The 12,014-nt window shown below is 33.0% G+C and overlaps 1 protein-coding gene across 2 annotated transcripts in view; it reads left to right on the top strand.

The window, feature by feature from the left end:
- The window catches only part of LOC124369445 (tetratricopeptide repeat protein 28), a 129,830-nt gene that overhangs the window by 44,068 nt on the left and 73,748 nt on the right, over nt 1-12,014 (top strand). For both annotated transcript variants that reach the window (XM_046827451.1, XM_046827450.1), the window contains exons 2-8: nt 2,391-2,648; nt 3,208-3,355; nt 7,420-7,646; nt 8,974-9,178; nt 10,097-10,305; nt 10,842-11,027; nt 11,525-11,764. In XM_046827451.1, coding sequence (XP_046683407.1) covers nt 2,391-2,648; nt 3,208-3,355; nt 7,420-7,646; nt 8,974-9,178; nt 10,097-10,305; nt 10,842-11,027; nt 11,525-11,764 — 1,473 coding nt within the window. The remainder of the gene's footprint in view (nt 1-2,390; nt 2,649-3,207; nt 3,356-7,419; nt 7,647-8,973; nt 9,179-10,096; nt 10,306-10,841; nt 11,028-11,524; nt 11,765-12,014) is intronic.

The raw sequence follows: 12,014 nt of genomic DNA, 5'->3' as shown, positions 1-12,014 counted from the left end.
AATTATCTTCTTCAAATTGCTTTACTGAAATAACGAGTTTTAAATACAAGATTCTAGAAACCACCGCAAAAACTAAATAAGTTTCAAAAAGTGTCATGTTTGTTTTATTTGCGAGTGTTTCGAAAACTGTGATCGGTGGAGTAATAAGTTTGACGACTATTATATTTTTTATGTAAATCTTATCATTAGTGTTGCTGCTTTGGTTCTCTTTGACGATATCTACTACAAATGTAATTTTCCATGTCACATTTTATATTGTGAATGGAGTAGGATTGTTTTAAGAAACGCAACAAGGTATGCGCATTTAAAGCATGCAGTAACGAAAAAAACTTAACCTAGCCTTTATAACAGACGGAATAACAGCTGTTTTTCGAGTACAACGGGTCCTGCGTTAAAATACTTTTTAGACAATAGACACAGCGCCGGCGTAGTACATTTTCAGCTGTTTTGTTACTCACGTTAACTTCTGAATCTGAAAAGTTAGGTTATTTTTACTGTTATCGGTTTTGAACAATTTATTTAGCTTTGTCTGAATGGGATTAAATCTAGCAAATCCAATATAATGAGTCTTTAGAAATCATTTATCCTTTAGAAACGTGTTTATTAGTTTAGGAATAGGTTAGTTATAGTAGGAATCTAAACGTATTCCAGTTAGTTATAATTATTTGTTTGTTTTTCAATGAATGCAAATATTATACCTTTGTTTAAATACTACTAAATCTCTACTTAAATAATGTGAACACTATGTATTATAGCCTCTGAGAGTACTTTTACAGATGTGAAAATATGCAATGTTTTGTTCCCATAATAGAAACTTTTTGATAAAAAACATAATTATATTCTATATTGGAACTTACCATACCATATTACATTATTCTTTTCATCCAATTTCAACATTATTAATTCGTTTTGTATATGTAGTGTGCTGATATAATATTTAAATAGGTTTTTTTATTAATTAAGTTTTTTTAAGAGATGCAATCTCATATTAAATGCTGTTGTCAGTTAATTTTTATAGATTTTTATTTTTCATGGTTAACTCTCTGTTGAATGCAATATAAATATTCTTTTCTTTTTGGTGGTTTATAATTTTACTTTAGCATAAGTACAGGAACTTCAATATAGTAATAAACTGTATTTATTTGCTTACTATTTCACTTCTACATGTACATAAGTGTATATTGCATCAAGTATTCATACTATAGATATGAGGTGATAGTTTTGAACTAACCTTAATTCATAAAAATTAGTACAATAGAAGACTAATTCAAGACTGTTCAAATATCAACAAGCATCTAAATAAATTTCACAAATCCATAAACTTTGTTGTTTTGATCAATTATAATTATTCTAAACTTAATAACCTGCTAGTAAGGCTTAATCCAATCGTTGTTGGAGGATCACCACCGAATCCTAGCCCTAGTCCTAGCGGCTTTGTGTGATAGCCTAAAACCTCTACCCCCTAATTTTGAATTTGGTGGAGCAAAAGGAAAATAATTGTTATTTTCTTTCACCACACTGTGCAAAATTGTAGCCAGTGATATGTAAATTGGAAGTAGCCTAACAAGCCTTCAAGTATCTGAATCTTAACCTGAGAACACACCTGGTTATTTTTCAGGTATTTTTACTCATTTATTAATTTAAACAGAAAATTAATTTTTATTGTGTGCGAACATAGAAAAGTTACTGAAAATACAGTAAACAAATTTAATTATGTTTATAATAATCTACAGAAAGCGTTTGCTTACTATCTACTGAGCAGATATCACAGAAACTGTTTTATTTTATAAAGATTTTAATTTTTTTATTTAAATCTTTTCAAAGAAATATTTACAGCTATAACATCCAGGCTAACTTACAATAAATATTTGGTTATTAATTACATATTTTAATAATAAGAAAAATATTGTGAATTGTAAAGCACACTTTCACATGATTAAAAATTCAACTTTTACTGATGCACATTACAGGATTGCTCTCTGACTATTTATAATTGTTACAGATTTAAAGAATAAAAAACTGCAGAGAAACAAATGAGTACAAACTAAACTATGCTGTCTCAAGTATCAAACGACCAAGTAAATCAAAACTTGATTGGGAGACAACTCACTATGCATTGGCAATAGTTTGAAAGAATACCACACCTTTGAAATAAATTTTCGAGCGTAGAAATTCTTAATTTTATTTAACTGTATTGGTGGCCTAAACCAACTAATTCCAATTTTACCATGTACATCTTAGTTGGGAATCATCAACTAGTTGTACATCAACGTTCTTATTAGTTATTTTCATAATGTTTCATATTGAAGATGGCACGTAAAGCTATACAGGCTTATCTGACCCTGTACTAGATAAGATTTGTATGTTATTATTTTTGAAATTTTGCATAGGTGGAGCCAGAAGGGACATCTGAATTGCCGGCCGCCAGCAAGGCTCTATTCCTGGAGAAGGTGCGACAGAGCAATGCAGCGTGTCAGGGAGGCGACTACGCTAAGGCTGTGGCACTTTACTCTGATGCTTTACAACTGGACCCAACCAACCATATCCTCTACTCCAACCGTTCGGCTGCGCTCGTCAAGATGGGTCAGTTCACACAGGCCCTGCAGGACGCAACCCGCGCAAGAGAGCTCAACCCTAAATGGCCTAAGGTATTCTTACTATGATTATATATAATGTAGGATTTAAATCTTGAATGGTAATTATAAATTCTAATACGAATTAGAAAAAGTCTAGACAGTGCAATGTCTCATCTTGAGAATTCCAGACACTTAAAACATCTCCAAAATTTTCCCTACAATTGTTCTATTCTCAAAGAAACAATAAATTTTAAGATCTGTTGAACATCTTTTCTGTCCAAAATACACAGTGCCATAATCAAGGATACAGTAGCACAAAATGTAAAATGCAGTCATGTCTTATAGACAGTTTTTAGTATATTGATTTAATGTACTGAAGCTATTTCTTTTAATAATCTTCTTCAACAGTTTTTACAAATGTTAAGGAAATTGATTATATCCCATTGTCTTGACTGTTCTTTGAATTTCCTGAGATCTGATACTTGACCATAAAGTATCTACATACTTATTATTAGGTACATAATGTTGATCACTAAAGCTTTAAGAGAGCCAGCATAAAAAGTCGACTTAAAAATGTGTCTTACCTATTTGATACTACTGTTTAGACTAAAGGACTTGTATGTGTTAAAAGGCCTACTACAGACAGGGCGTAGCACTGCAATGCCTCGGCCGCCATGGGGACGCGCTAGCTGCGTTCAGCTCTGGCCTTGCACAGGAGTCAAAATCCACCCAACTTTTGGCAGGCCTGGTAGAGGCTTCCATGAAATCTCCTCTTCGAGGTAATTGTTTTTAAAAATAATTTAGCATATGTCTTATTGTTTTCTTTCATTTACTTACCCTTTTGATATTGTTTTTAAAATCTGTGAACATTTTTTTCCATTAAATTTTGATTGTATTGAAGAAAATGTTTTGAGGTCTTTTGAAAGTCTCAAAGAAATATTGAAATAAGCCTTGTTTGGTATTCAATGATACCACTTATATGAGAAAATAAGTTTGGCATAAATGTAAATAAATTCAGCTCACTTATCTTAAAAATAAGGGTGATTTTATTTAGAAATATCTTGTACAATTATTATTCAAGAGAAGCATAGAGTGGTGAGCTCAAAAAGTCAACATATGTATCCTAACCAAATGTATCATATGATTTTTCTTTATATCACTCAAAACAAATGTTTTATTGTTTTAAAGGTTATGATTGAGATTTTTCAAGTTGGAAAGTAATTTTTGATGGTCTGTCCAAGCGTCTTGGTGAAAGCCTTATACAAATGGTGAATATATTTTAATGGTTTAAATGGATTAGGCTTTGCAGTCCTCTATTTAAATTAAAATCTCTACACTCTATCGATCCAGATCTCCAACCAAACAGCTGGTTTGAAGTGTACTATGTTCCTGGACAACTCTACACATTTCCAGTCCATAAAATCAGACAGTCACAATTCAAAAACTGAAGTGATGAGGGCTAGATTCATCATAAACCAAATGTTAAATGAAGTATTAAACTCTGTGTTGTATTGTTGAGTGCTAATAAACATAGAAAAAAAGAGTACATGTATTATAGATTAATGGATGAGTTTAGTTGGAATCTTTAAAAGAGAAATACATTGAGTAACATAACTTTAACTTTAGATGTTCTATACACTCTGAAGAAAGTTTAATCTCAACTCTCCTTGTTGAGTACTACCATTTCATTTCAGCTACTGACAGTAATCATTCATGAAACTAGTGACACACTTTTTAACTGATGTAAGACATATATAAAAGTAAATAAAAAAATGCAATATTGATTTACTTCTATTAATCTTAAATTTTTAAAAGATATAAAATTAACAAATCCAAGAAAAATCAAAATACTAAATTGTTTTTATTGTTGCATTACAACCATGGCATTACTAGTAAAATTAACAGAAAACACATAATTTTTCAAATTTATTGATACTTGTCTCGATCTCTCTATATCACTAATCAAGAAAGACTTACACATAATGTATCACAACCATAAGTTTTTAATACTTCTATTGACTAAAAAAAATATTTTCCCATGGCTGAGGACAGTTTGGAAGACATTATTCCTAACTTTTGTACAACAGCGGATTCTCAGCTCTTGGCGGTCTAAAAATAATGCTACACACTATCTAACCACACAAAGTAGTGGTGGAAGAACCCCAGACCGTCAGGTGCTGGAGGTGTTTTTCCTCTGAGATATGACCATCTAGTCTGAGCAATTTGGTCTGGTGACAACCGTCACACTATTGGACATGCACCTATACACAGACCACTCTGTCTGGTTGGAGGTTCGGTCCAATAGTGTGTGGGGCCCAATGGTGTGTGGTGCCTTTGTTAGCCACACTTGCTGGCAAGTTGAACTTACTTACATTGTCTGTTTATAAAAACCTAATTATAAATTTCTTATACAGGGTGTATATTATGTCTGGAAACACCCAAATATATCCTTTAATAATTTAAATATAAATTTGAAACCTCTTACAATCGTGATAGAGATTGGGCATCTACTTTTTGGAACAATGTTTTGTTATGTCACACCAACGGGGGACGTCCTGCCGGAGGGTATCGTGAAATATTCTTAATGGAAGCCTATACCTTGTGATACATAATTTTAAAGGTAATAGCTTACTGAATTGAATGCCACAAACCGCATCTCAAAGGAATTATTCTATCAGAAAATAGAGCATTTTTAGTATTGAAAATTTACTGATGTTCAACAATGTAATTTTAACATGGTTCCTTGCCACAAAATGTGTTACACTAATTTTTTTAGCATTGTTTTAAATGTTCAATTAAATAAAACAAAAATTTTCATTTTAAGCTGGTTCTATTAGCACAAATTTGCCAGTTTTTATTACAGTACAATTATGGAAATACTTATGTTATTGATTTCTTATTACAAATAAAAAATAATGTATGTAAAAGTCTTACAAACAAACGTTTTACCTGCATTTGGTATCAAAAGCAATTGTTCGAACTGTGTTCCTTCTACGGTTTGACAATGAGCTAATCTTGTGTAAAATGATTCGACAGAGTTGCCTAACATTTCTTCAGTTATCAAAGCAATCTCCTCTATAATCCTGTTTCTTAGGTCTTCCAAATTATGAGGCTTTCTTCTATAAACATTGGATTTTAAATGAACCCCATAGGAAATAATCGATTGGTGACAAATCCGGAGATCTTGGAGGCCATTCGATTTCTCCTCTTCGGCCAATCCATTTATGAGGAAACCTTAAATCCAAATACTCTCTTACCTGTCTCCCATAATGGGGTGGAGAGCACCATCCTGCTGAAACCATACATTATCAAAGTATTCTCCTGATGCAATTTGAATAGCTGGGATTATTTCATTTTGGAGCATATTGTAGTAAAGTTCGGCATTTAAATTTCCATTGATGAAAAAGGGTCCAACAATTTTGTTACCTAAAATTCCACACCATACGTTCAGTTTTTGTGGTTGCTGTGAATGGGACTCAGTAATCCAATGTGGGTTTTCACTAGCCCAGTAACGGCAATTGTGCCTGTTAACATTGCCATTTAGGAAAAAAGTTGCCTCATCAGAAAATAGTATGTTGGTCAGAAAATCTCTATTGTCATCACATTTGCGCATCACAAGTTCACAAAACTCAACTCTTCTGTCGTAATCATCCTCACCTAACTGTTGGACTAAAATGAACTTTAAATGGTTTGTATTTATTAATTTTCAAAATCTTACTCACAGACATAGGGTGCATATCATGTTGCTGTGCAGCTTTTCTGAGCGATGTATGTGGGTCTTCAATAAATGTTTGCAAAACATCTAGTGCATGTTCTTCATCTGTTGCAGATTGTGTATCCTACCCGACTTTGGCCGATTACGTACACTCCCTGTCATTTCAAAACGCTCAATAGTTTTTGATATTGTTGAAACACTTATGGGATTCCTTTCTGGGAAAGTGTCATTAAACCAAATTACAAAACTTCCCGATAAGATCTTTGACGATCGCCATATCCTCGCATCATCAACAGAGTAATTCGTTCTCTTTCAGACAATTCCATTAAAATGCCAAATAAAAACTGAACTACTGTAATTAGATAACTTGTTGACAGCAATGCTTCAGGAGACACTGATTTAACCTCGACAGGAATGATATGACCTTTGTCCATTTGTAATTCCCAAGCTTAGACCTGTCTAGTGAAAGCTCCATGCTCAACAAACTGAAACCTGTAGACCAGATGATTAATAACACAATAATGTTTCTCATAGGCTAGTGACCTTTTGTCTCTTTAAACCTTCCTGCTGACTGGAAAACACCAAGTACAGATTCATAAGTAATCAGGAGAAAGTGACTCATAAGTTTTATTCATTGTAATAAAAACTGGTAAATTTGTACTAATGAAACCAGCTTAAAAATAAATTGTTTATTTTATTTTAATTGAACATTTAAAAAATGCTAAAAAATTAGTGTGGTAACACATTTTGTGGCAAGAACCATGTTAAAATTACATTGTTGAACATCAGTAAATTTTCAATACTAAAAATGCTCTATTTTCTGATAGAATAATTCCTTTGAGATGCGGTTTGTGGCATTCAATTCAGTAAGCTATTACCTTTAAAATTATGTATCACAAGGTATAGGCTTCCATTAAGAATATTCACGATACCCTCGGCAGGACGTCCCCCGTTGGTGTGACATAACAAAACATTGTTCCCAAAAAGTAGATGCCCAATCTCTATCACGATTGTAAGAGGTTTCAAATTTATATTTAAATTATTAAAGGATATATTTGGGTGTTTCCAGACATAATATACACCCTGTATATTTAACCCTCTATATGACCTATTTTATATTGGTTATAGGCAGCCTGGAACCAACTTTCCACCAACTGGAAGTGATGAAGCTGGATAAGTCTCCATTTGTGATCATTTCGGTGGTGGGTCAGGAGCTTTTAGGGGCAGGACAATATGCAGCCGCAGTCATCGTGCTGGAATCTGCTCTGCGTATTGGTACGTGCAGTCTTAAACTGAGAGGTTCCGTCTTCTCTGCCCTTTCTTCTGCATATTGGGCCCTGAACAAGTTAGACAAGGTAAGAGAACTTCTGTTAATTTTATGAATAATCAAACTATTAATAATAATGGAAATTGGCATCCAATATGTTACAGTTTAGAGTAAATCAATCTTTAAAAATAAGTATGATATGAGCTAATACCCAACATTAAATCTCTGATGTTTGTACTTCTTTCTTTTTAATGCATTAGTTCATTTGGTTTCAGCTTTAAATTGTTCATGTCAAAGTTTTTGAGCAATTTATACCACATATCTTATTGATATGGCCATAAAAATTACCAAAAAGATAGTTTGATTTGGTTACTGCCTTGATGTTTCAAGTTTGTCACAGGTGATGTGAACAAAGTGTACCAGCAGATCATTTCTAATCTTCGGTCAATAGCACCTGTTAATGACAAATAATTCATGAGCAAAAAAAAAGCTAGAGATTGGAAGGCCCTAGTTTAATTGTTCCTTGTTTTAATATAGAGGGTCTGTGTGAATATTCAGAGTGAATAGTGTAAAAAAGTAATACAGATTTAATTTATTGTTCTCTAAAAAACCTATACTAAAAACAACATTATTGGAGTAAGGAAGATAATTTTGTTAATAAAGGAACACAGATTCTATAATGTTCCCTCTTCCTCCTCACACCACTAGCCACTGGTACCTAATCTATGAAAATCTCAGATTACACTTCACCAAATCGCTCTAAGTGTTCTTTCAAGAAGCTAGGATTTGATCCAGTGAATAAGATGTGAACAAAATCCAAAAACTGGAAATTTCCTTATACAACCTTTTTGGAAGTTAAGTCAAATAGTATCAACATGGCTTTTCTCTACTGCAGGTTTAACCACTGCTAAAAGCAATGACAAGTTTGAGGCATTTAAACAACCGCTCTCATAATTGCTGAATCTTTTTACGCTTTTGTACACAATCTGTATATTGAACAAAACACAAATGTGGAAATCTACCAAGTTACAAAACTTAATTCCTCTAGAAATTGAGTGAATTCAAAGGGTTTGATAGTGTTGGTATTGGTGTCTTTCCATTGGCAGTTTGTCACATGTCCATGATGTTGTACATTGTTGTTACATGATGTATTTACATTACATTACAATACATTTTTACACGTATTACTGTAACATACTTTTATTAAGCTACTCCAGCATCTGAGTGGTTTGATATAAACCATCATGTATTAAACAATGTTTCAAAACAAAAATATTTATTTAATAAAATACCTTTACACAATAACCTGTAATACTGTCTGATGTTACATTCTATGATTTTTTCCTCGTAAGAATGGTACATTAAAAACAGTCATTAAAAAAGTATATATTAAACTTTAAAATGTCAATTTGCAGGCAATCAGTTACATGCAGCAAGATCTTACTGTGGCCAAATCTCTGGGGGATATCGCTGGAGAGTGCCGTGCACATGGTAACCTTGGATCTGCATACTTCAGCAACGGCAGCTTCAAAGAAGCTCTAACTGCACACCGATATCAACTAGTCCTAGCAATGAAGTGTAAAGATACCCAGGCTGCTGCCTCCGCACTTACTAGCCTAGGTATATAACCTTACCCATTGTCACACTATTCCCTACACCTCATTCACTCACTAAAAATGAGATTTTTAAATTTTATTTATTTATTTAGATAGGATATTATCTAACAAATGCAGAACTTAACATTAAAATCTTATTTAAGTTTTATTGAGTGCTGGAAGGAGCATATTGAAGGAATCTGGTAGTAAATGAAAATGTTTGTAACTGTTGTACCATAGAAATGATTGTTTTTGCAATCATACTGTGTCAAAAAATGTTCTGGCTTCCAAGAACATCATTTCTCATCTTAAAAAAAACATCATTCAACCACACAAAAACACCTATAGGAGTCTATAGGAAATGTCTACCTGGAAAAAAAAACTTATCACACAACTGTCTACATGTCTATGTATTTTTTAATTCAAATTTCCTTATTCATTGTTATATTTGTTTCAAAATTGCACAAATGGTAATTCCGCTAAAAATGTTGGTTTAAGTAGTAAACATTTTTGTGCTGAGTGAAAAAAATCAATAATTAATTCGGTTGATGCTAGCAAAGTCTGTATGTTGAATGAATGCCATACTATATCTCATGTGTGCATTACTGAGAGATGACCATGGTGGCTTTTCAAATAAATTGCAATAAAATCATTGGTTTCTTCGTACAAAACATCCTATAAAATGAAATATTATAACAGAAGCTCTAGACTAATAAACTGTATCCAAGTCGCAGCTCATAAAGGTCAGAATAAAAAATGTAAAAACTAGAGATAAATTTCAAAGTAAGTTTTGCAACTTTAGTATCACTTATAACTTAATTTGAAATTGTACACATCAGTAACTGATTTACTTTTAGATCTGTCAAGTTAATATCCAACATCTGATTTCCTGATTTGTTATTTTAAAGACATGTTACACTTATTGTTGTATTGGTGTTGGCAGGTCACGTATACACAGCTATAGGCGACTACCCAAATGCTCTAGCCTCGCACAAACAGTGTGTACAGCTAGTGAAACAGATGGGAGACAAGCTACAAGAGGCGAGAGAGATAGGGAATGTAGGAGCTGTATACCTAGCCATGGGAGAGTTTGAGAGTGCTGTTGACTGTCATACTCAACACTTGCGGCTTGCCAGGCGACTGGGAAACCAGGTTATTATATTGTTAAACTCTACAAAAAAATCTAAGTTTTGTTTAACATAATAACTCTACAAAAATATCCAAGTTTTGTTTAACATAATATAAAATATTATTATATTTTAACATAATATAAAATATTATTATATTTTAACATAATATAAAATATTATCATATTTTAACATAATATAAAATATTATCATAATATACCATATTTAGCACAATTTTCAAGATTTTTACTCAAGATAAAATTTTGCTAACTGGTCAATGTTTTAACATCACCACCAAGCACAATGCAGGAAAATCATTAGATGTTTTAATCAAAACCAAATTCAGAGCAATATTCATAAACTGTTAGGCAACTTTAAGATTAAGGACAATAACAGATTTCACATATTGTGGCTTTTAAAAATAAAGCAATATTATAAAACACTACTGCAACAATACTTTTCTTTTCAAACAAAACTAGCTTGACCTTCTTGGCATCAGCTAATAGTTTTATATGTGAGAAACTTCATTGTAACAATAATTAAATATGTGAAAATTTGTAGGTGGAAGAGGCAAGAGCATATAGCAACTTGGGATCCTCTCACCATTACCGAAGGAACTTTACCCAAGCCATTGTGTACCATGAGAATGTTCTGAGGATAGCCCAGGAACTGGGGGACAGGGCTGTGGAGGCAAGAGCATTTGCTGGCCTGGGCCATGCAGCGCGCTGTGCAGGAGATTATAATCAGGTACAATAGTTACCACAATACTTTCTCTGTGGGTTTAAGATACATGATTTTGAAAGGCACAACAAAAAGGTAGGTGATATCATAAAAGGTGTGTGAAATCATTTTTATTTGTAGCAAAGACAAGCTAAATACTATTCTCACACCATACTACTGTTGTTTGTCATGATAACCAATTTTATCGAAGTTAAGTGGCATATAGTTTACATGTAATACATGTAATGCAATATTTAAAATTTTACTGTTTAGGTATGTAGGAAGATCCAACTAAGTTTTAAAATTATTCAAAACTTATTTATTTTATTTTTTTATGTACAACTTATTTTAATATAATATGCTAACCTTTGTCAGAGTTGTACTAAAATGTTTATAAGCTAAACCTTTACCTACATTCTGGTATTAGCTGGCATTTTTACCACTTAATTGTTTGTGACAGTTGAACTCTGCTTTTCTACCATATAATGTTAATGAAATATACTTATGATGATTAACTTTTACAGGCAAAGCGATGGCATGAGCGTCAGTTAGACATGGCTCTGAGTTCCCGAGACAGAGTAGGCGAAGGGAGGGCCTGCTCAAACCTGGGAATAGTGTACCAGCTGCTGGGTGAGCATGATGCTGCTCTGAAGCTACATCAGGCACACCTGAGCATTGCGCGACAGCTGCAGGACCGAGCTGGCATGGGCAGAGCTTATGGCAACATCGGCAATGCTTACAGTGCCATGGGGTACTATGAGCAGGTCAGTTGGTTGCAACCGTCAACACGCCCCAAATCTTTTCTCTCATAACTTTTTACAAATTATCAGTGAATGTTTTGTAACTGCCAGAAATTTGAATTGCATTTGAAGGTTTTAATTGGAAAAATTACATGATTTTTGAACTAAAGTAAAAAGTTTAAATTTTTGTCATGGTTGTGCAGAATGGTTTATAGACTTTTTCCAAATTAATACATTAGCTGGCATGCTTTTCAATCAAAATACGGGTTATAAT

The sequence above is a fragment of the Homalodisca vitripennis genome, chromosome X (genome assembly GCF_021130785.1).
Source record: "Homalodisca vitripennis isolate AUS2020 chromosome X, UT_GWSS_2.1, whole genome shotgun sequence".
Taxonomy (NCBI): domain Eukaryota; kingdom Metazoa; phylum Arthropoda; class Insecta; order Hemiptera; family Cicadellidae; genus Homalodisca; species Homalodisca vitripennis.
This window is presented reverse-complemented; position numbering and strand designations above follow the sequence as displayed.